The sequence below is a fragment of the Bufo gargarizans genome, chromosome 1 (genome assembly GCF_014858855.1).
Source record: "Bufo gargarizans isolate SCDJY-AF-19 chromosome 1, ASM1485885v1, whole genome shotgun sequence".
Taxonomy (NCBI): Eukaryota; Metazoa; Chordata; class Amphibia; order Anura; family Bufonidae; genus Bufo; species Bufo gargarizans.
The window spans coordinates 305,118,541-305,144,434 of NC_058080.1; the positions used below are offsets into that span (position 1 = coordinate 305,118,541).

The window sequence follows — 25,894 nt, forward strand, 5'->3', positions numbered from 1 at the left end:
TGTGTGCCACTACAAAAACACTTAGTGCCACCAGTTGAGCTTAGGTGCCCATAGTGACCTTATAATTTGTCCCAGTATAAAATACTCCTATATAGTCCCCCCAGAAGATGCCCCCATAGTGCTTCTTCCCAGTCTCCATAGTGCCCTCCATAATGTGGCATTATAAAATGCCCCTATAGACTGCCCCACATAGATACCCCCATAATGCTCCTTTCCTCCCTTACCCATAGTGGCATCAAAATTGGTGCCAGTATTAAATGCCCCTATATAATGCCCTCATAGTGCTCTTGTCCCCCACTTCTCCATAGTGCCCACCTACAATCCGTGCCAGTATTTAGGGCCCCCAGTAGATGCCCCCATAGTGCTCCTTCCCCTCTTCTCCATAGTGCCCCCCCACATAATGTGCCAGTATATAGGGCCCCCATAGTGCTTCCCCTCTTCTCCATAGTGCCCCCCATGTTGTGCCAGTATATAGGACCACAATAGTGCTTCCCCTCTTCTCCATAGTGCCCCCCCATGTTATGCCAGTATATAGGCCTCCCATATTGTGCCAGTATATATGGCCCCATAGTGCTTCCCCTCTTCTCCATGGTGCCGACCCCCCCATATTGTGCCAGTATATAGGGCCCCATAGTGCTTCCCCTCTTCTGCATAGTGTCCCTCCCATATTGTGCCAGTATATAGGGCCCCATAGTGCCCCCCCATATTGTGCCAGTATATATGGCCCCATAGTGCTTCCCCGCTTCTCCATAGTGCCGACCCCCCCCCTATATTGTGCCAGTATATAGGGCTCCCACCCCCCTTCTTGCCACAGTATTGTATAAAATTAAATAATAAAAACAATAAACTCATTCACTTACCTCTATGCTGCTGTCAGCCTCTTCTGGCCTGTGTCCCTCGCTGTACGGCTCGGGCGGCGCGATGACGTCATCGCTCCGCCTGCACCGGCCTCTGATACGCTACAGGCACTAGGTTTGTAGCCTATTAGAGGAATGGGCAAGGGAGACGCCTCTCCCCTGCTCCATTCATCTGTATCGCTGTCCTGAGGACGGCGATACAGACGAATATGGAGATGAGCGCTTCCACAATGGAAGCGCTCATTTCCACTCCTGCCCGGTTGCTGCCACATTAATAAAATAAAAAATAAAAAAACTCAGCCGGCGGCCCGGGCCCCCAGTGGCGTAGGGCCCCATAGCCATTGCCCGGCCAAACACAATCAGGCTAACGCTAAGCTGATTGTGTACGGCCCGGCCCACCGGGCAAATGCCCGTTCTGCCCTATGGCCAGTCCGGCCCTGCCGGTGAAAGGTCCTCTCACTTCAGCAAATGACATTTAGGCTACATGCACACGACCGTGCTGTTTTTTTGCGGTCCGGAAACTGCGGATCCGCAAAAAATGGAAGCCGCCCCGTGTGCCTTCCGCAATTTGCGGAACGGGCGGCCCATTGTAGACATGCTATATATTTTTTTGCGGGGCCACGGAACGGTGCAACGGATGGGGACCAAAACAACGGTCGTGTGCATGAGGCCTTATCATGTAGAGAAAGTTAATCCAGCCAGCAAAGGAGACCATATGGACAATCACAATACATTAGTAAGTGCCTTGTGTTAATTTTCTGTACATGATAAATAACACTTGCTGAAGTGAGACATCCCTTCAAAAAGGGTTATCCAAGACTGAGTTACGAATGACGTTCATCCAAGGATTTTTCATAAGGGTACTTTCACACTAGCGTTGTTTGAATCCGGCGGGCAATTTCGTCGCCGGAACTGCCAGCCGGATCCGGAAAAACGTGTGAAAACGGATTACATTTGAATCCTGATCAGGATTCTGATCACAATGAAAAAAATGCATTGGAGAAAAACGGATCCGCCATTTATGGACTTTAATTTTTTTTTGCATATTTTTCGGGTTTAACATGCAAAAGCCGGATCCATTATTAATGCAAGTCAATGGGAAAAATGCCGGATCTGGCGATCAGTCAAAGGCCTCATGCACACGACAGTATTTTTTCACGGTCCGCAAAAACGGGGTCCGTAGGCCCGTGATCCGTGTCCGTTTTTTCGTCCGTGGGTCTTCCTTGATTTTTGGAGGATCCACGGACATGAAAAAAAAGTCGTTTTGGTGTCCGCCTGGCCGTGCGGAGCCAAACGGATCCGTCCTGAATTACAATGCAAGTCAACGAGGAAGGATCCGTTTGACGTTGACACAATATGGTGCCATTTCAAACGGATCCGTCCCCATTGACTTTCAATGTAAAGTCTGGAGTCCCTTTTATACCATCTGATCAGAGTTTTCTCCAATCCGATGGTATATTTTAACTTGAAGCGTCCCCATCACCATGGGAACGCCTCTATGTTAGAATATACTGTCGGATATGAGCTAGATCATGAAAACTCATTTCCGACAGTATATTCTAACACAGAGGCGTTCCCATGGTGATGGGGACGCTTCTAGTTAGAATATACTACAAACTGTGTACATGACTGCCCCCTGCTGCCTGGCAGCACCCGATCTCTTACAGGGGGCCGTGATCAGCACAATTAACCCCTCAGGTGCCGCACCTGAAGGGGTTAATTGTACTATCATATCCCCCTGTAAGAGATCAGGGCTGCCAGGCAGCAGGGGGCAGACCCCCCCCCCCTCCCCAATTTGAATATCATTGGTGGCCAGTGCGGCCCCCCCTCCCTCCCTCCCTCTATTGTAATAATAGGTTGGTGGCACAGTGTGCCGCCTCCCCCCCGGCCCCCCCCCTTCCTCCCTCTATTGTAATAATTCGTTGGTGGCACAGTGAGCGCCCCCCCTGCCCCCCCCTTCCTCCCTCTATTGTAATAATTCGTTGGTGGCACAGTGTGCGCCCCCCATCGGCCCCCCCTCCCTCTATAGCATTAACAACATTGGTGGCCAGTGTGCGGCCTCCCATCTCCCCCCCCCCCCCCTTCCGATCATTGGTGGCAGCGGAGTTCCGATCGGAGTCCCAGTTTAATTGCTGGGGCTCCGATCGGTAACCATGGCAACCAGGAAGCTACTGCAGCCCTACTTAGCACTGAGCTACTGCAGCCCTACTTGGTTACTTAGCAATAGTACAATAGTAGAAGATTCATACTTACCTGCTGGCTGCTGCGATGTCTGTGACCGGCCGGGAGCTCCTCCTACTGTTAAGTGACAGTTCATTTAGCAATGCGCCGCACAGACCTGTCACTTACCAGTAGGTGGAGCTCCCGGCCGTACACGAACATCGCAGCTGCCAACAGGTAAGTATGAATCTTCTACTATTGCTAAGTAACCATGGCAACCAGGACTGCAGTAGCGTCCTGGTTGCCAGGGTTACCGATCGGAGCCCCAGCAATTAAACTGGGACTCCGATCGGAACTCCGCTGCCACCAATGATCGGGGGGGGGGGGAGATGGGAGGCCGCACACTGGCCACCAATGTTGTTAATGCTATAGAGGGGGGGGGGCCGATGGGGGGGCGCACACTGTGCCACCAACGAATTATTACAATAGAGGGAGGGAGGGGGGGGCGGGGGGCGCACACTGTGCCACCAACGAATTATTACAATAGAGGGAGGAAGGGGGGGCGGGCGCACACTGTGCCACCAACAAATTATTACAATAAATGGAGGGAGGGGGGGGGCCGCACTGGCCACCAATAATATTCAAACTGGGGAGGGGGGGTCTGCCCCCTGCTGCCTGGCAGCCCTGATCTCTTACAGGGGGATATGATAGTACAATTAACCCCTTCAGGTGCCGCACCTGAAGGGGTTAATTGTGCTGATCACAGCCCCCTGTAAGAGATCGGGTGCTGCCAGGCAGCAGGGGGCAGTCTTGTAAACAGTTTGTAGTGTATTCTAACTAGAAGCGTCCCAATCACCATGGGAACGCCTCTGTGTTAGAATATACAGTCGGATATGAGCTTTCACGAAGTGAAAACTTAGATCTGAAAAAGCTTTTATGCAGACGGATCTTCGGATCCGTCTGTATGAAAGTAACTTACGGACACGGATGCCAATCTTGTGTGCATCCGTGTTCTTTCACGGACCCATTGACTTGAATGGGTCAGTGAACCGTTGTCCGTCAAAAAAATAGAGGACAGGTCAGGACATAGGGGTCCGGTGGAGTGCGACGGCGAGATGACGTGAACACAGCACGTCTCGCTCTCCCGCGCCGGCCTCTTCCCCTCAGGCTCCCGACTCACCCGATCAGCTGACTAGCTGATGTTGCGCTGAAGTATTGAGCGGCGCTCCGCGCTGGACGCGGCTCCTGGATCCTGGATCATCTCACCTGCGGCTCATCGGTGGTTGCCGGACGTGCTGACCCTCCGTTGCTCTTTTTTCGCTTCCAGTCCTCCCTCCTGCTCGTGCTCGTGTCTGATTTCAGCTGCTTCACTGCCCCAGGGACCTCCTCTCTCCTTCCCTCGTCGGCTGGCTTGCTTGCTCGGCCCTTGCCTCCCGTCTGCTTCCTCCCTTTGGATCCGGAGGTTTTACCGCTTTGCCTACGGCTTCTCCTCTACTGTTTGTCTGCCTGTAACCTGGACTGTCGGCCATTCCTGGACCCCTGGACACGTGAGAACATAGCCTTGGTTGATTTTATTTTTTACATAGCGCTGGTTTCTGTGTTGCTGTGCTGCTGGGAGGACGTTTTTTTTTTTTTTGCCTTGCCTTGTTTTTTCCCGTTTTCTTTCTGCGGGATTAGATAGGGGGTGAGGAAGCGGTTAAAAGGGGGGAAAATAAGGCGATAAGGAAGCTATAAGGAGGTTTAAAGGAGAACATAAGCTGGGAAAAAGAAAGAAGCAGCGGGGTGTGAAAACAACAAACAGGAGAAAGAAAGGGAAAAAAAAAAAAGGGGGGGGAATATAAATAAACTGGAAATTAATAAAAAAGGGAGAGGGCGAACGGGGGAAAGAAGGGAAGAGAATGGCCCCAAAGCGACGATCAGTGGACTCCTCGACAACTAAATTGGGGTCAAAAACACCAGAAAATAAGATCGATAAGTTTTTGAAATCACCATTCCCTATTGAAAAAAATCCACCTAAAGTTAAAACCTCTGCTAATGTGAAGAAAAATGTTAAAACGCCCCAGTTTGAGGAACCCTCTGAAGACGGATCAATGGAGGCAGACCAGGAGGCGGTAGAGGAGGGATCTTCAGCACAAACGCGAACAGAATATGATCCATCGGTATTAGATAAGATCCTCTCCGCCGTGGAAAACAACGGCTCCCTGGTGCAGGGGATGTCCACTCAATTGGGTTCAGTACAGAGCGATATCACCCTAATCAGGGAAGACTTAGTAAAGATCCGTGATCGAGTTCTCAATGTGGAAAAAACTGCTGCTTCACTGCAAATCGAGATTGCCACATTAAAATCCCAAACTCTGCTTCTCGCCTCAGAAAACCTAGTGATACAACATAAGCTGGAGGATCTTGAGAATAAGTCAAGGCGAAATAATGTCCGTATAATTGGCTTCCCAGAAGGGGCTGAGGGCCGGCAGTTAGAGGAGCAACTCAAAGATGTTGTTATACATAATCTAGGCAGCGAGAATTTTTCTCCCATGTTTCAAATAGAAAGAGCTCATCGAATTCCAGGAGGAAAATCTATTCCAGGGAGGCCACCGCGTACAATTTTAATGAAACTTTTATTGTCCGTTGATAGAGATATGATATTAAGAAGAGCTAGAGAATGTACTCCCATTGAATATCAGGGCTCTAGGTTGCTCTTTTTTCCTGACTTTGCTCGTCAGACTCAGGAAAAGAGACGCAATTTTATAGAGATAAAGAAGCGCTTGGCGCTAAAGGATATCAAATATTCTCTACAGTATCCAGCGAAATTAAGAGTGATCTATAATGGGACTTCCTTTTTTTCGAGACTCCACAACAAGCGTTAGACTGGATTGATCAAACGGGCATCTGAAATTGCGTAATATTATGTTTGAAGGGACCCTGGGGGGTGGGGCTTGGCTGGGGGAGAGCGGCCGGAGGTTAGAGGTTCGCTGATTAGATCGGGCGGATCAATGGAGAAGGGGTTGGGGGGTGAGGGGGGGTTGGGAACTCACCTTGCAGGCTGGGGTTTTTTTTTTTTTTTTTTTTTTTTGGGTTTTTGTGTTTTTTGTTTTTCTTTATTTTTTTGATTGATGTCTATTAGAATTGTATCTTGGAATGTCAGAGGGCTCGGGGAAAGGGTTAAAAGGCAAGCTATTATGGATGCAGTAAAGAGATACCTTCCAGCAATTATATGCATAGTAGAAACTCATCTTACTAAAGAAACCCTGCGCCGTCTGACGACGGGATGGCACTCCCAGTCTTATCACTCCACTTTTAGCGGATCTTCTAGGGGCGTTTCAGTCCTGATTCATAATTCTGTAGATTTTATCCTCATAAAATCTCATATAGATGATCAGGGCAGATTCATTTTTCTACATGGTAAGCTGTATGGCCATAGTTACATTCTGGCCTTCTTCTACATTCCCCCTCCATTCTCAATGTATCCCTTGACTCAGCTATTGCTTTTTGCCGAAAATAGATCAGAATGCCGGTTAATCCTGATGGGGGACTTCAATGCGGTTATGGACCCCAATAAGGATAGACTTACGTTAGATGCAGACCGGGGGAGGAACCCCTGCAACTCCTTGCTGCCCCAGTTCTGTTTAGAGGTAGGAGTGGTAGATATATGGGAATACCTCGGCGGAGGAAAGAGAGTATACTCCTGTGTCAGCAGGGGGGGGAGAGCAATGTCTCGGATTGATTTAGCACTCACTAATGAGAGCAATTTGAGCAACATCAGCAAGATCCGATACGGAGTACGAACCGTTTCGGACCACTCACCCGTACTAATTGAGGTTCGCACTGGGGAGAATAAGGACATAAGGGGGCTAGGATTCAAGTTGAACCCATATTGGCTTGCCGTTATGGAGAATCCTCAGTCTATTACATTATTGATATCCTCCTTTTGGGAGGTAAATTTTCCCTCTGCCAACATCAATGTAGTATGGGACGCTTTGAAAGCGTATTTAAGAGGGGTCTTCATCAGTGAGATTGCTGCAGCAAGGCGAACATTTAGGGGTAAAGAGGAGGAACTGGCTAAGATCGCTATCCTTACCAATGAATGTTTTACCAGTCAACCCACGGAACACAACAGGGAAGAGATGCAGAAGGCTAGCTGTTGCTTGGAAAAGTATCTAGTAGAGAAAGCAAATCATAGAGTATTCTTTAAGGGGCTTAAATATTTCTCGGAGTCCGGACGTCCTGGTAAGCTCTTAGCAAGAATAATTTCTCAACAAGATAGGAAAAATCAATCCATCACTTTAATTCGAAATTTAGAGGGGGAAACTATAACAAATTTAGAGGGGATTAGGGATGCCTTCTTACAATATTTTGCTCAGATATATAGACCCCCTCTCGATACGACATCCGAACTGGCGATGCGACTCTTGGAGAAGATTCCACTTTCCACTTTGAATGAAGTTCAGGTGGAATTTTTGGAGGAGGATCTGTCTCTTTCTGAGTTGAAGGAGGCCTTGGGGTCTATCTCGGGGAGCTCATCGCCAGGGTTGGATGGCCTCCCATATGAAGTTTATCGTAGGTATGGTGAGACGCTCCTCCCCCAGCTACTTGAGGTGTTTTCCCAAGCGGCCCAGGGAGGGGGCTTGCCATGTTCTATGATGGAGGCTCTTATCGTTCTGGTTCCGAAAAAGGATAAAGACCCGGCAGAATTGAGCTCCTATAGACCAATTTCTTTATTAAATACCGATGTTAAGCTACTATCAAAAATTTTGGCTAGGAGGCTCTCGCGGGTTATTTCCACTATTATTCATCCAGATCAAAATGGTTTTATGCCAAGAAGGGGCACCCATCATAACTTGCATAGGTTATTTATGAATATTCAGTCCCCGGGGAGTGGCGCCCGCTCCATCCTGTCGTTGGATGCTACTAAAGCCTTCGACAGGGTGGAGTGGACCTTTCTCTGGGAGGTGATGAAAAAAATGGGCTTTGGCCCAAGATTCTTGGCGATGGTACAGCTCCTTTATAACTCCCCAGTCGCTAGGATAAGGATCAATGATATGATTACAGAGAGCTTTATATTAGGAAGAGGCACCCGTCAGGGTTGTCCTCTTTCCCCTCTGTTATTTAATATTTACATTGAACCCCTAGCGGCTAGTATTAGGCTGGATCCGAGGGTGGCCGGTTTTGGTACAATGGGGAATCAGGATCGAGTATCATTATATGCAGACGATATCTTGATTTTTATGCATCAGACAGATACGACTCTTCCTCGCATAATGGACCTGGTTGGTCTCTTTTCCGGTCCTTCCGGTCTCGAGATCAACTGGGATAAGACCGTTCTCCTCCCCATAGATGAACTGCGGGGCGAACGGTACAACCAGCTAACGATCTCAGATTCAATAAAGTACCTGGGTATAACAGTTTCTGCCAAACCACAGGAATATCTTCAACTCAATCTGCTCCCTCTGTTGATAAAGCTGAGGGTTAAAATAAAGATTTGGCAAAAAATTCTGTCGGCGAGAGCCGACAGAATTTCATTAATAAAAATGGTGGTGCTGCCCCAGGTTCTATACATCTTGCGCAACTCGCCTGTATGGATTGTAGATAAGTACTTTAGATTGATAGAGCGGATGCTTAATGACTTAATATGGGGGAGGAAGCGTGTGAGACTGAAGGTACTCTATTTTTCTATGCCCTATAATCGGGGAGGTCTTAACCTCCCCTACTTTAGGGGGTACTTTGTGGCCTCCCAACTCTGCTTGTTTAATGAATGGGAAAATAGCCAGTTCTGCAGCAGGGTGGTGAAAGACTCAGGCTTTGCAGATTTCTTTGCAGTACTTGAGTCTGACTATTTACTAAATGCAGTGAGTGGGTATACACTCTTCTGCAGAATGGCTATAAAGTCTTGGCGAATTATAAGGAACTGGTGTGGAGTTGGGGCATCACTTATTTGTACTCCATTGTGGCACAATCCAAAGCTTTTGAATTTAAATGACCTGAGTTGCAGCCAGTATTGGAGGACCAAGAATATTCAGTACCTGCATCAAGTGGTCAGTGGTGGACATATCTTGTCCCTTGCGGATTTAAAGCAAGGGGCAAATTTAGGTGAGGTGGCTTGGTATGCATATTTTCAATTAAGGTCAGCACTTTCTAGCACTGTGAATCGCTATCTTTTTATTATAGAAACTCCAGAATTTTTACACGATTTAATTTCCAAGAAAATAGTCACGAGAATTAAAGTATCTCACTGTTATAGACACTTAATGAAGAAGTTTTTTTCTGACGTTCTTTCACCAGGACAGAGAGCCTGGTCATCCTCGCTCTCAGCGACGGGCTCTCCGAACTGGGAGAATATAGGGGAAAGCTTAACATTGGTCTCGCACAATTTTAATCACATTGTGGTACAATTCAATATTTTGCACAAAATATATGTGACACCTATATGGTTATATAGGAGAGGACTTAGTACCTCCTCTGGCTGCCCACGCTGTGGTGAACCCGAGGCAGATCATCTACATCTGTTCTGGGATTGCCCAATGGTGAGCAGGTACTGGAGATCGGTTCAAACCAACCTGGCTCGTAAACTCAACATTGTGGTTCCCTTCACTCCCAGGATATGGGTTCTGGGAGATTTATCGGAGGTTAATTATCAACCCGCAAATGGTCGATTGTTGATTAAGGTGATGTTTCTGGCCAGGCTTCTCATTTCTAGAGCATGGTTTTGCCCCTCCGCTCCAGATTGTAATAACTGGTTGGGTCTGGTTGAGAAGGTGAAAAGTTACGAGAAGATCTTGCATAAACAACGAGGCTCCTACTTAAAGTGGGATAAATTGTGGAAAGACTGGGATATGATCAACTAATTTAAATATATATATATATTTTTTTTTTTTTTTTTTTTTTTTTTTTTTCTCTGCAAGGTGGGGGGAGGGGGGGGGGTATGGTAGGGGATTTGCTGGGGGAAGATCCAATTTGTCCGGCTTTTTGTTTGTATGCAATGTATTAATGCAGAATGTGAAGCTATAATGGAGCATCTTTTGAAATGCCGGGGGCTGGCAGGACTTACCGGCATTGGATATTGGTTAATTCTTGATTAATCTAAATTATGGACTAATATTCTGGTGAGGGTTCGGGGCTCAGGACCTTGGGGGGTCTGGGCATCGGGTGTGACCCGGGATGCGGCTTTTTCTCTTGGACGTGAGTTTCTACCACGGGCAGTGAGCTGACTCGGGTGTGGTTTGGGTCCCGTCATTTGTCCCTTCTTAATGAACTGGAGTTTATGCTGGGCACGGTTCTCTTAATGAGACAGTGCTGGCTGGTTACGTTTTTTTCTTGTCTTCTCAAGTGCTGGAGATTGTTGAGTGACACTTTGATTGTGTCCTCTCTTCACGAGATACCGCGGTGAACCCATGCGAGTCATGCTTAAACAGGCTATTATCATTTAATCCAACTTTATGGGGATGAGGCAGGAAATCCTGGGAGTGGGTTTTATACCACTGGGATAGAAGGACTGCTGGACCCCCTTTTGTTCTTCTCCGGTTCTATGGAAGGGTGCGATTAAAGATCGCTATGAGCCTGCCCCAGATGGGATAGGTGTGCATCAGAGGACTCGCCCCACGGGTCTTGGTCCTGTCCGTGGCGCTTGCTTACGTCTGAGAGAGGCCGTGGCAGGTGCGTGTTCGCTGCTTGGCGGGCCCCCCGGGCCTCGGGCCTATGCTCCCTCCCAGTATAGAGATAATTATAATAAATAAGATGTCTCCTTCTATCTGTAATTCTAAACCCTTCAATGCCGGGTGGGTCCTGCTTCCCCCTCAGGCAGAGAGACCTCTATCTGAGTTTGGTCAATATCTATTTAATTATGGGTATTTGCATGAAATCATATTTAACTATGCTTTATGGACTAGAACTGACGGACACTTGGATCTTATTGCATTGTAAATGGTATATTGTCATGTATCTTTTTGTATGATAACTAAAAAAAATAAAATAAAAGTTTATATAAAAAAAAAAAAAAAAAAAAAAAAAATAGAGGACAGGTCCTATTTTTTTGACGGACAGGATACACGGATCACGGTCTCGGCTGCAAAACGGGGCATTTTCCGATTTTTCCACGGACCCATTGAAAGTCAATGGGTCCGCGAAAAAAAACTGAAAACGGCACAACGGCCATGGATGCACACAACGGTTGTGTGCATGAGGCCAAAGTGTTCCGGATTTTTGGCCGGAGGTAAAAAAACAACATGCTACGGTTTTCTGAAAAGCCTGATCAGTCAAAAAGACTGAACTGAAGACATCCTGATGCATCCTGAACGGATTACTCTCCATTCAGAATGCATGGGGATAAAACTGATCAGTTCTTTTGCGGTCTTGAGCCTCTAGGACGGAACTCAGCGCCAGAAAAGAAAAACGCTAGTGTGAAAGTACCATAATTTGGTAAGTCCTGGAGTAACCCTTTAATCTTGCTGAACTAAAAGTCACTATCAATAATAAAAAAGTATTAACAGTCAAAGTTAATATACTTTTTTTTTCTTTTTTCTATTTGTGAGCTTATGTTTTCATGCACACCCAGCAAGTCTTTGTCTTCTATCTAATCCTTTCATGGTTTAGTAAACTGCGCTGATTTCTGGGGAGAGAATGCATGAATGGAATATGTAGCATTCTCAGCTGCCTGTAGCCAGTGTGTAGAATTTGTCTTCCGTGAATGCTGGTAGCTGACATGCTAACATTACAGTTTACATTCCCGAAGGATTCTCCGAGTGGTGTTGCATTCAGTGTAAATGACATGTCACATAGTAACGAGTCACATGGGTACACGCAAGCAAACTTGTCACTTCCACTACTGTAGGGCCTGGAGGCTTGAATTTAAATGCAATATATGTTGTATTTCATAGAGTTACCGGTAGGTTTTCACATGGGAGAAATGGAAAAGGGTGGGAGGGATTAAAAATAAAATAAAAAAAATCACGGATATATGGGCATAAATGGAAAGGTGTAAAACTGCAATCAGTGAGACACAAAAGCACGACGCATGCAATTATTTTAAGTGGCACTGTATACTTCTACAATGGCTGCACTGTAAGGGTAATTATACACGTTGTGGATTATGTGGGGGGTTTTTCTGCACAGATTTTCATGCAGAAAAAAACGCAGCTTAATACAACGCCAGCAGGGTAATTTGCCAAATCTCATATATGATGTAATGATTTTCTGCATGCAGAAATTGACCTGTCATGCAGCGCAGTCCAGGGCTTGCGCCGTGACTCTGAAGAGAGGCACCGGATTGTCAGGGCCGGTCAAAATGTCTAGCCCTGCAAATCAAGTGGCAAGGTGTTCCCTGTCAGAGATGCAGTTCTCTGCCTGATGATTATTCAAAAGATTAATGGCTGACCTTAGTACTTAACTTTTAATAGTTTTATAAAATATTGCCCAATAGTTAGCTATAACAAACACATAATAGTGCAAACAAAAACACACAATGGTGCCAATTTATATACAAGCCAAAGGAGTAAAGGAGTGGTATGCCTTTAAGTGGGGTGTAGACAGAAAGAGGAAGAGAAATGGTATCGGGTCTCTTCCCCTACACATCCCTACTCAAATTCCTCCCTACACACGCAGGGTACTAACTGCTCACCCTACAAAGGGCGACCCCACTGTGTACCTTCTGGCTCTTTACCTCCCTACCCTACCTTAGGGTCTCCTTTTTCCTTATTTACTGTCCTTTGACGAAGCTGGGCAGTCAACCGGCGCAGCGTAGGGACAATAAGGGACATCTAAGGAGCCAGAAGGTACACAGTGGGGTCGCCCTTTGTAGGGTGAGCAGTTAGTACCCTCCGTGTGTAGGGAGGAATTTGAGTAGGGATGTGTAGGGGAAGAGACCCGATACCATTTCTCTTCCTCTTTCTGTCTACACCGCACTCAAAGGCATACCACTCCTTTACTCCTTTGGCTTGTATATAAATTGGCACCATTGTGTGTTTTTGTTTGCACTATTATGTGTTTGTTATAGCTAACTATTGGGCAATATTTTATAAGACTATTAAAAGTTACGCATTAATGTCACCCATTAATCTTTTGAATAATTTACAATAATGGGTACCCATATAATTGTAACCATTATTGCCAATTTTTCCCCAAGGTTTTGTCTTATCTCTGCCTGATGAGACAAATTGATTTGCTCATCTCTATTGTCGAGTATTTTTAGTTTTTCAGACTTTTGATATATAGACATATCAGAAGTTTAGATCTCTGGGGGTCTAATTACCAAGACCCCCACTTATCTCTAGAACAAGAGGAGAGACATGCGCATAGCCTGCTCTCTCTCTCCTTGCTGCAGAGGACAGAATTGAGATAGGCCTATAGACTTGTAGCAAGGAGAAATCACGCTATGCACACCCTTCTATCCCCTCGTTCTAGAGATCAGTGGGGTCTCAGCACTCTATGACAGGGATGCCCAACCTGCGGCCCTCCAGCTGTTATAAAACTACAACTCCCACCATGCCCTGCTGTAGGCCGTCTGGGCATGATGGAAGTTGTAGTTTTGCAACAGCTGGAGGGCGACAGGGCATCCCTGCTCTATGACATATCAAAAGTTGTTTGAAAGGTTAGTGACCCTTTAATGAGTGCACAGTAAAATGTATTTTATACTAAAAGTGGTTTTCTGGGATTTTAATATTGATAGCCCCACCTCAGGATAGGTCATCAATATCAGATCGGTGGGAGTCCATCACCCAGCACACGTGCCGATCACCTGGTTGAGAGCGACCTTCTAAGGGACGGCTCTGTAGTATACACTTGAATAGGAAGGAGCCGTCCCATAGAAGTGAATGGGATGTCTTAGTTGTAATTACACGTGCTGACCGCTGTGGTTGTGATGGTGAGCAGGTAAACAAGGGAAGTCTGTACTGCTGATTGGTGGGCGGCCTGGTCTGATATTAATGATCTATTATGAAGATAGGTCATCAATAATCCTGGTAAAAGCCCTTTAAAATAGTGTTTGTCTTTTGTGGGGTTTTTTAGAAAGTTTTTTTTATTACATCTATTTTTAACCTTATGGGATTACTGTTTTTAACTGTATTTTTTTATTTTTATATAAATCTTTTTATTTCTACTTCATAAAAACATGTACATTTGTACCCAAAACACATCAACTCAACAATAGAAAAGTCCATATTACTGATTAATAGTTACAATGACAAATTTTTCTCTTTTCTTACCCCTTTTTTTTTTTTCTTTCCCCTTATTCTATCCCAAATACCCACCACCACCCTTAGGGAGAGGGAGGGGGACGAGAAAAAAAAACAAAAACATATCCAGCCCTAAAGTAACAATTTTTTCCATACTTCGTCAAGATTTTGTGATTTTTTTTGCTATGGCCCTCCGTCACCCGTTCTTCCTTAATCAAATTGTCAACTGCTTCTCTCCACTGTCGGAGGATCTACCTTTACCCATTTCCTAAGTATGAGGAGTCTAGCTTGAAATAGTACTTTACTCAGAACCAGTCGTATCTCTTTATTTTAAATGTAAAATGTATTACCATACTCCTGTATGCGAATACCTTAGGCTCTGTGTCACCTACTGTTGTGCCCTAACAGCAGGTTTACTGAATGGATAGTCCTGGCGTCCTTTGAAGCTACTGAGGGCTGACTGCAGATTGCTGGCGTTACAATATGTGCCAAGAACTTTAATGTTGAGATTAGCCACAGTGCCAGACCTCACTGTGGTTTGTGTCCGATATTGAACGCCAGCTCTACAGAAGTTAAAGGGGTTGTACCACGAAAAATATTTTACAGTTTTCAAACCAGCACCTGGATGTGAATACTGTTGTAATTGCAAAATAAAAAAATTTGCATAGCCACTGAGTTATTCAATAAAATGTGTCTGTGTAGCGCCACCTGCTGTTATTTTATTTCTTTGTCCTGCTCACTGAGATGGCCGCACATGCTCAGTTTCATCCTTTACCTGCCTCCTGAGCTGGGATAGGGAGAGCTGAGACACACACCCTGAGCTGCAGCAGAAAGGACACTCTCCTTGAGCTGTCAGCTTGATGTAAATGTAGCAGAGCAATGAATGAGGAGATCTCTGGACCCATTTGTAATACTACATGATGTCTGATTTTAATTTTTTACAATAATTATGGGATAACCCCTTTAATGGGTCTGCGAGCTGCAACACCACACACAAGCTGTGGACAGGGCCTGAGTAGCGGTACCTGCAGAGCTGTAGGTCAGGACTGGCATGGTGTTGCATCAGCCATACACCTTCTCTGCCATTATTCGACTTGAAAGGTGTATTATATATTCATATTTTTGACTGAAATTAAACACAGTTGTAAACATGGTTGTGTTGTTTTCTTAGTGTTGTAGTAATGTGAATATTGTGCTCGCTCTGAGGTTGCTATAGTAATGTCTACAAAGTGACTTCTTCCATGTCTTGTTCCCTTGTTTCTTATAAATGTATTAGGCTATATGCACATGACCGTTCCGTTTTTTTGCGGCCCACAAACCGCAGATCCGCAGAGAACGGAAGCCGCCCGTGTGCCTTCCGCAATTTGCGGAACGGAAAGGGCGGCCCATTGTAGACAGGTCTATTCTTGTCCGCAAAACGAACAAAAATAGGACATGCTATTTTTTTATTTTTTTTTGCGGGGCCACGGAACAGTGCAACGGATGTGTACAGCACACAGAGTGCTGTCCGCATCTTTTGCGGCCCCATTGAAGTGAATGGGTCTGAACAACGGTCGTGAGGATGAGGCCTTATTCTGTGGCAGTTACATGACAGGATGTGTATACACAGGACACAAGTAGATGACACCATGGCAAACTAAATAGATCACTGCATCGGTTAGATCAGAAACAAGGAATTTGGGCCAAATGTATTATTGCACATTGTTTGAAAGTTTGGTGCATCATCAAACAGCACTTTTGTATAGCGATGCTACTACAACGTTTTATCAGCCCCTATCTGGAGTAATATTGCACCTTTTTTGTGCGGCGTGCACCTACTTTACATAGCTAGAACGTCAACGTTTCCCATCCATCTTTCAAAAGTGGCATAAATCACAAAAAAGTTGACAATTTTTGAACAAAAAAATTGAGCCACAGTTTGCACTTTTTTTTTCCGCCAAAATTGATGCACAAAAGGAATGATAAATCCCCCCCCCCCCCCCAAAAAAAAGTCACAACAACGCTCACAAAGCTGATAACCAATTCCTGTTTAACGCTTGACCTTCTTTCATCCATAGCCCGTATATTTAAAAGTATGATTGAGGTTTTGCCATATAGTTGAAATATAAGTCACCGACCATACATTTTTTATTTTCTGTATTTATTTATTTACACATATTGAGTGCATGACTATTCCTGAGTGTATTGCAATATGGAGAAGCTGTTGTGGAGGAGAATGCGTGTGAGATATACAATCTACGTCCAACAGCCCCCTCTGGTGGCAGAATACAGTCTTGCAGTCATTATAACTACATTGAATGTTGCAGTTATTTTAGTGACTTCCACATTCATAAATTTTATATTTTTAGTTCATGAAATCAGAATTGTGGTCCGCAATCCATGGGAATTGGGCTCTGCCCCATTGACTTGAATGGGCCTGCAATATATGGCAAAAGATAGGACATGTCCTATCTTTTGCAGTGCAGATGCACATACCCAAAAGTCCATGGAAGTACTTCGTAGTGCTTCTGTGGGCTTCCGTTCTGCGCTTCCGCTCCCCACCGCGCCATATCTTGCGTGTTTCAGACCCAAGTCAATAGGTGCAGGATTCACACGACTGGTGCCCGTATATCGCAGACCCGCTGTTAACGTCTGCAACATGGGCCCAGACGGCCTACAGTTGTGTGAATAAGTCCTTATGCAGTGATAAATCCCCCATACGATAGCATAGGTAGTCAGATTTACCATTTAGAGTACTGGCAAAGCTGGGCGATAAACCATTTGGAGCTGTGCTACAGACTGACAAATATACCTTAATAAATTCCCCCAAATTATACTATAGCTAGGCAGATTTTACACTTTAGGATCCCGAGAAAGCTGGGTAACATGCGTAATCAAGCTGTAAGTTTATAATCGCACCTCGTTTTTAGTAGGTACTAACTGACCACAATGTAAATAAAAAACACTAAGAACGTTAAAAGAAGAGACCCTCGCCATTTCATCACATCCTTCTGCACGGTACTGCTAACTGAGCCATTAAAGTCAATGGGGACTAAGGCCCGTCCCTTCTTCTATGATGTCATGCACAGTCCTGAAACAGATACCAGCCGGCCTCCAGCTGAAGATGAAGGAGGCTGGGAGGAAAGTGCTCCCTCATTGTCTGCGAGATTTCTGCAAACCTGCAGTTTGCTGAAAGTCTTGCAAGTTTAGGGGACATTTTTATATATGTTTTTATTTCCTTTTTAATGCTCATATCTTCATAAAACACACAATCATACATCTCACTTTCAGGAATTTGCATGTAGTCCTGGAATACATAGCATTATCGTTCTTCACTGTCAGGTGTGAAATGTGGCAGATGGTATGATACTCCTTGCCCTAGGCTTTCTCCACAGAAAACCCTAAATCAGGAAAGATAAAAGGCAACCCAGAATAGTGTAGAATTGCAGGATTCAGTAAAACAGCAATGTTATCTTTTGTACTCACAAGCATACAGTAAATAAAAACAGGCGCATAAAATCCACAATGATTTTTCGCAGTCTCCACCGGACCATGGAAGAATGATAATGCTGTGTATTCCAGGACTACACGGAAATTCCTGCATGTGAGGTGTATCTTTATCCACATTGTGTTTTATGAAGAATTAGCAGCACAGACCTGTTTTAAAGAAAACATTTTTTTTATTGACTTTAAAGTGGTTTTCCGAGATTTTGATACCGATGACCGATCCTTAGAATAGGTCATCAGTATCTGATTGTGGGGGGGGGCGACACCCAGGCCCTGGCGATCAGCTGCTTGAGAAGGCATAGGTGCTTTTGTGAGAGCCGCGGCCCTCTCGCAGCTTACCAAGCACAGCGCTATATATTATATAGCGGCTTTGTTTGGTATTGCGCTTAGCCCCATTCACCTCAATAGAGCTGAGCGTGATACCAAGCACAGATGCTATACAAGGTACGGCGATGTGCTTGGCAAGCGCTGATGCATTCTCAGACAGCTAATCAGTGGAGGTCCTGGGTGTTGGAGCCCCACCGATCAGATACTGATGACCTATCCTAAGAATAGGTCATCAGGGCCAAAATCGCAGAAAACCCCTTTAATTTGAGACTTGACCTAGCTCATTTGTGTTCTGCAGCGCTTGATTTCAATAAACTGCCAGGGGGTTCTATTTCCTATTTCTATTTCCTTTTTAAATGTTTTTCAAGATTTAGTATCCCTTTAATACAGAAAACACAAAAGTTTAGAATAGGATAAAGTGGAGGGTCAGTATATCAGAGTATGCCTATGTGTATAATTTGTTACATACCTTCAGTGTTAATGGAGCGTTACGGTTACAGTTATATTTCTTCTTATTTTTAACAGATGACCCTGGAAATTCAAGATTGCTTCCACAGGCTGCTAGTGTCAACAATGAATTCCCAGAATATGGAACAACTGAGCACAGGGAGAATGACACATTTCGAGCTGAATATGAACATTTAGATGAACAAACACAATGCCCAGAAGATCTAAGAAGACAGGAGGAGCCCTGCCCAGATGCACAGAATGACAGTTTCATGGACAATTCTGAACAATGTTTACATGATAAATTAAAGAGCAGGTCTCAAAAGTTAGAGGGGGGTGATGGTGGAGACAAGGATTTTTCTCCAGATCCTCAGAAGAGTAACAGACACTCTCAACCAGAATGTAATTTGATTACAGACAGTGGGAATTTAGAGAACAGACATGATAATCCTAATGTCCAGAGTCCTCAGCCATTAGAGCAATTAGATGGCCTTATGGTTCCAAGTCAGGAAGAGTCATCCAGTTCTCTTACAGTGGTTCCTCCAGAAAAGAAGTCATATTTGTATGCTGAAAGAGAGCTAGCAGCCATTTCAGAGGAAGAGACTCTCTCCGAATCTTCTCTATCACAAATCACAGAGATTGCAGATTTTCCCAGATCACAAATTAATTCTTCAACTGTCATGGACCACAGTGATGGTCCAATGGAAAGAACTGTCTCAACAGGAGTTGGTGTGGAAGGGAATGGTGGTGCTACTCACTCACAATCTCCTGTTTTATCGGTATGTTTGGAAAGTGCTGCTATTAATGGTATTGATATTTCAACGGTACAAATAGAAAAGGATGGAAGATGGGAGGACCATTCCCCTTCTACAATTCATGAAAAACAAAACGATACTGCGTCCCTTATAGCTCCAGGAACGAGCAGTTACATTCCAACGCCTGAGAGGACTAGAAGTTCTGTAGGGGCAACATTTTCATCTGTAATTCAGAGGCCTAGGAGTGCTTCTGACTCATGTACTCATGATGGTGTAGACAATGAGGTCTTCATAAAAGATGGAGATGAGATTTCAGGACATGTTCAAATACCCCAAAGGTAAGTCCAAGCAGATTTCTAAGTATGTCCATAGAAAATGGCGTGTGAAAATGGGCAAAATGGTTGCCAGTGGTTAGCACTAAATTGTCTTGCAGCATTGAATCTGACCAAGTACAACATCAGCTTGGAGTTTATGTTTGTCCATGGTTCTCCAGTTTTTGTGTTCACAAACTTACTGATAGGGTGCTTAGCCTCCTATTGAAATTGGCATGTGTGTTTCTAAGAAAAATAAATCAATGACTTCTTTTGGGGACTGGTATTGATGTTACCTTTGTCTGACTGGAATAGACCGAATGTCTCTTGTAATGCTATATGCTACTGTGAAAATATGTTTCATCTACTATGGCTCAAGGGGTTTTCCAGATTAACAAAAATAGTTTGCAGTGAGCTCAGAGTGGCTTAAAAACTTACAAGAAGCAATACTCCGCCACTGCCTGGTCTTCAGTGCTCTCCGCTTCTTGATCATGTCATGAGTCGGAGGAAATGCTTCACAATACCTGCATTGTCAATCACGAGTTGTGGAGGGTTATTGCTGCAGACAGCGATTGGCTGAGAGGGAATTTCAAGGCATTTCCTGCATATCGTGATAGGAGCTAGAAGAGCAGTGGGCACCTGACAGTGGCAGATCAGTGGAGAGGAGTATTGCTTCTTTTATGCTTTTAAGCAACTCTGACCTCACGACAAACTATTTTTGTGAAGCCATGCATTAATGTGACATCACCTATATGAGATTGTGGCTTTATTGTTTACACAGAACCCCTGAGGCGGAAATTAGGCAAATTATAATAATACTGCCCAAACAGATATGGGATGGGAAATTATGGGTGCTGTCACGGAGGCTTCGAGGAAATCCAGTTACATGGTAAGTGTAATTGTACATTTCCCCGTTGTCTCCGTAAAGCACACCTGAGACATACCAACAAATTAAATTTAGGGAGGGACCTAAACTGAAGAACGTGAAAACGGCCAAAGTGGACAAGCTGAATTATCAAACTCCAGTAGTGCGTATTTCTCTTATAACAGAAGACCCCTTCTACCAGGAGATAGTCATTGCATTCAGAAAAGGACTAACTAACTTTGCTAGAACGGATTATTATTATTTTTTAGTAAAGGAAATTGCCATATGTTATAGTGTAGCTTTAAAGGGGTTATCCTATGATTAATATAAAATGATAATCGGACATCATATAGTACATGATAGTCTCTTTCTAACAAAGCTAGAACCGGCCCTGTACTTCATCTCCCCATTCATTGCTCTGCTACATTGATATCAAGCCAACAGCTCAAGGGGAGTGTCCTTTGGCAGGGAGCGTTTCTTTCTTGCGTAGCGCTCTCCATTTCACAGCTCAGTAGCTATAGTCAATTTTTAATTAAATGCAATTACAAAAGATTTCGGTCCAGGTGCTTGTTTGAAAACTGTAGAATGTTTTTCATGGGACAACGCCTTTAAGCTTCCAGACAGATTAATACTTCTTCCACCCCACAAGCATTGGGGCTGTAGTCCAAGCCTCAGAGGCAGAAGGCCAAATGTCACAGACACTGATTCTAACGTCACATGCACAGAGTTAAAACGTAATTGGCACTATGCCAGATGGGCAGTAAGCCAACTGTCAGATGCACCAAGCCAAACGCCTACAAACAGCGCAAGCCAGAGGCACACAGCAACTAAAATTAATTACATCTGCATTACATCGAAAATAATAACATATTAACCAAAGAAATGAACCATGTCAAACGAACAACCCTACAGCTAAGTAAATACTGGGAAAGTTCTGACAGATTTTCTTCAATGAACACAGAAGATACAGCCTTAGGCCTCATGTACGCGATCGTATGTATTTTGCGGTCCGCAAAAATCAAATCCACCAAAAATATGGATGACGTCTGTGTGCATTCCATATTTTGCGGAAAGGAACAGCTGGCCCACGTCTGCAAAATGGATCCGGATCCATTCACTTTCAATGGGGCTGCAAAAGATGCGGACAGCACACTTCTGTTCCGCATCTGCACTTCCGTTCCACACAAAAAATAGAACATGTCCTATTCTTGTCCGCAGACATGGACAAGAAAAGGCATTTGTATTTAAAGTGCCGGCCATGTGCGGTCCACAAAATGTGGACCGCACATGGCCAGGTTCTTTGTCTTGCGATTTGCAATTTACGGACTGCAAAACACTTGCGGACGTGTGAATGGACGCTAATAGAATAGTACTATCCTTGTCCGTAATGCGGACAATAATAGGACATGTTCTATTTTTTGGTGGAACGGAAATACGGACATACGGAAACGGAATGCACACTGAGTAACTTCCGTTTTTTTTTGTGTGGACCCATTGAAATAAATGGTTCTGTATACGGCCCGCAAAAAAAACTGAACGAACACGGAAAGAAAATAAGTTTGTGTGCATGAGGCCTTAACAACATGCAGCCATGGGTGTGGTCCCATATTCAGGACTAATCCCTCTCATATGAGTTAGGTCTCATGCATACGACCATTGTTCTGGTCCGCATCCGAGTCGTAAAAGATGCGAACAGCACTCTGTGTACTGTCCGCATCCGTTGCTCCTTTCCGTGGCCCCGCAAAAAAAAATATAACATGTCCTATTCTTGTCCGTTTTGCGGACAAGAATAGGCATTTCTACAATAAGCCGCCTGTTCAGTTCCGCAAATTGCGGAAGGCACATGGGCGGCTTCCGTGTTTTGTGGACCGCAAAAATGGACCGGTCGTGTGCATGAGGCCTAATGACGGTCAGTATTTTTGCAACAGTATTTGTAAGCCAAAACCAGGAGTGGGTCCATCTCAGGAGAGGCACAGATATTTCTATTACACCTTATCTCTGTAGGTTCCACTCCTGGTTTTGGCTTACAAATACTGACCAAATACTGATGCAAAATACTGACCAAATACTGACCATGTGAAACAGGCCTGTAGGATAACCACCTCTAGAACAAAGCATTAGCATGAGAGAGGTGATAACTATAAGGGCTCTTTCACACGAGCAAGTTTTCTATCCAAATGAGATGTTTGTAGCGAATGCAGAGTCCGGACTGAATCCTGGCCTATTAATTTCAATGGGTCTGTGTACATGAGCGTAGATTTTCACGCATCATCTTTGCGTTCAGGAAAAATCACTGCATGTTCTGTATTGTGCGTTTTTTGTGCAGCCCTGACTCCATAGAAGTGAATAGGGTTTGTGTTCTAGAAGATGTAGATTGTTATTCTTCAGACATGTGAAAAATACATGCAATGCGGATACAATCTAGGCGGAAAAGATGCACACAAAACAGATTGAACATGCATAACCATCCGTTTTTCCATGATCCTGACACAATCCATATCTCTCATGTGAAAGAAGCCTAATATAATTAAAGGGGTTATCCAAGACTAATAAAGATCTCCCAGAGTGGCTGTCCTGACTTACCTGGCCCTGCCGTTGGGTTCAGTCTCTATAGCTTTCTGGCCACTGTTCCTCTTCCTGCAGTGCTGAAAACAACAGCCGTTGTGACCACTGCAGCCGATCCAAGCCTGCAGTAGTGACCTGCTTCCCTTGCATCATGTGACCAGTTGTCGTGACGCAAGGGAGCAGGTCTCCACTGCGGCCTGCGATTGGCCTCGGTTGGTCGGATGTTAATTTTAGCGCTGCAGGGAGATGAAGAGCAGGGCCGGGAGCTACTGAGACTGAAACCACCGCGGGTCAGCCACTCTCGGAGGTCTTTATTAGTCTTGGATAAACCCTTTAAGTGCTAATCTCAAGCATCAACAGGACTGGATTAGTTAAATGCTTCCTAGATACCAAATCAATAGAAGGAGATTTAGGCTAGGGCTGCGCGACACATAGGGCACAACTACACTGCAACATGTTAGGGCTGCAGCTATTGGTTATTTTAGTAATCAAGCAATCTATCGATTAATCCAACGATTAATTGAGCACTCTAATAAGAAAAAAAAACGAATAAAAAAAGAACGTTTTACTTTATAAAATGTCATCAGACCCCCCGTGCCATCAGTTCTCTGTGCCATCAGCTCCCCCAGTGCTATCAGTCCTTTGTGCCATCAGCTCCTCCCATGCCATCAGCTCAACCCTCCCCCCCCCCGGTTGCCATCAGCAACACTGTGCCATCAGCTCCCCTCTGTGCCATCAGCTCCCCCCATGCCATCAGCCCTCCACCTCAGTACCATCAGTCCTCTGTGCCATCAGCTCCCTCCAGTGCCATCAATACTCTGGGCCATCAGCTCTATGTGCCATCAGTCCCCCATTGCCATCAGTCCTCTATGCCATCAGCTCCCCCCAGTTCCATCACCCCCCCCCAGTGCCATCAATCCTCTGTGCCATCAGCAACCCCCATGCCATCAGTCCCCTAGTGCCATCAGCTCCCCCCCAGTGCCATCAATCCTCTGTGCCATCAGCAACCCCCATGCCATCAGTCCCCTACTGCTATCAGCTCCCCCCCGTGCCATCACCCCCCATGCCATCACTCCTCTGTGCCATCAGTCCTCCAGTGCCATCATCCTCTCCGATGCCAGCATGCCCTCAGCTCCCCCAGTGCCACCATCTCCACTCCTAGTCTCCAGCAGCCCTTTACTACTTACCTCTCCTGTGGGGGCACTGCTCCACAACTCCTCTGTCTTCTTCTCTGTGCGCTGCACTGTCGTCCTGACGATGCGTATGCATGTAGGAGGTGTCAGGAGGACAGTGCAGCGCACGGGCCGGCGGATGACCACCGAGCAGCAAGTAGTAGCAAGCGCTTCACTCCTGTTCTGTGGTCACATGACACAAACGAATCCTCGATGCTCAAAAATTTGCATGGAGGATTTTTTTTGTGTTGAATTACTCGATTCAATCAAGTAATCGTTTCAGCCCTACAACATGTGTCGCGCGTCAATTTTTATAATGATCATGGTGTCGCACTGAGACGCGACAGTTGCAGAAAAATCCATCTAGTCCTGGTGCTGTCTGGACAGAAATATAGTTTTTATGGAAGGGTTGCTTAAGTTTTTGAGTTTACTTCATTGCATCAAGCGGCAGGCAAAACAGATTAAGGCTAGCGTTAGACATCCTGCTGGACGCTACCTGATACTTGCTGGCCCCATTCACTATAATGGGGACTGGCGGAGATCCAGCCTCAGCCTGGCAAACATGCCAATAATCGGCCGAAAGAAAACTGCTGCACAGTATAGTGAATGGTGCCGATCGCCAATGCTGAAATGCAGAGAGCGCTAGTGTAAAACTAGTCTTAAATCCCCTTAGTGGAGACTTGTCCATTTGACTCCATTTGAAAGAAGTAATGGCATTCTTTCTCAAATTAAAGTTAATTAGATGGTTGTAATCCTTTAATCTTCAGTAATCATTAGAATAAATGAATACTTTAGTAACTATTATCTAGAAAAGTCACTCTCTGGTCATGGTCTTAGATGTCATCTAGTCATTAAGTTATTAGTAAATGTGTCCCACTGATTCCAAACTAAATGCTCCAAATTGCTGTGAACAACTGGCGTATCTGCCTTGTACAGATTTACTTTGGTTTAGGTTGTCCGTATACATTCAGGTTTCATATTTTCTGAAGCACTTTTGAAGCTAAAACCAGTGTGGGTTGTAAATAGGGACCGATATCGGACATTTGCACGAGTACTTGTACTTGTGCAAATGTCGCCGATACCTCATGGGCGTGCAGCAGCGGGTCCCGTGTCCTAGATCAGTGTTTCCCAACCAGTGTGCCTCCAGCTGTTGCAAAACTACAACTCCCAGCATTCCTGGACAGCCTTTGGCTGTGCGGGCATGCTGGGAGTTGTAGTTTTGCAACAGCTGGAGGCACACTGGTTGGGAAACACTGTCCTAGATGATCAGCGGTGGGGACTGCGGTGACGGGTCCCATGTTGTCTTCCGGGCGGTGTCGCTGCTCCCAACTGATCGACGTAAGGACGGCAGCATGTCCCAGCTAACCGGCGTGGGGGCGGGACTTCTGTGAGGCGGCTCCCAAGTCCCATGCAGTTGCCTAGCACTGGGAGGAAGTTAAAGCCACTTACTCCCAGTACTCTGGAGCATCTGCATGGGAAGGATTACAGCAGGCCAGGTGGGTGCATGAAATGGAGGAGAAAGCCAAAGGCTGTCCGGACATGCTGGGAGTTGTAGTTTTGCAACAGCTGGAGGCACATTGGTTGGGAAACACTGTTATATGCCCATTTATTAATTTATTAACCCTTGTACAAAGGAAAAGTAAAGCAGTTGGTATAATTGGTATCGGTGAGTACTTAAATAAAAGTATCGGTACTCGGTCTTAAAAAAATGGTATCGGGACATCCCTAGTTGTAAAGGAAGAGAAAGTATAAATCCACTCCTGGTTTTAGCTTCAAATCTGCATCAGAAA

The 25,894-nt window shown here is 45.1% G+C and overlaps 1 protein-coding gene across 4 annotated transcripts in view; it reads left to right on the forward strand.

Moving 5' to 3' along the window:
• PSD3 (pleckstrin and Sec7 domain containing 3) overlaps positions 1–25,894 on the forward strand; it is a 693,256-nt gene that overhangs the window by 302,369 nt on the left and 364,993 nt on the right. For all 4 annotated transcript variants that reach the window (XM_044305119.1, XM_044305127.1, XM_044305137.1 and 1 more), the window contains one exon: positions 18,515–19,529. In XM_044305119.1, coding sequence (XP_044161054.1) covers positions 18,515–19,529 — 1,015 coding nt within the window. The remainder of the gene's footprint in view (positions 1–18,514; positions 19,530–25,894) is intronic.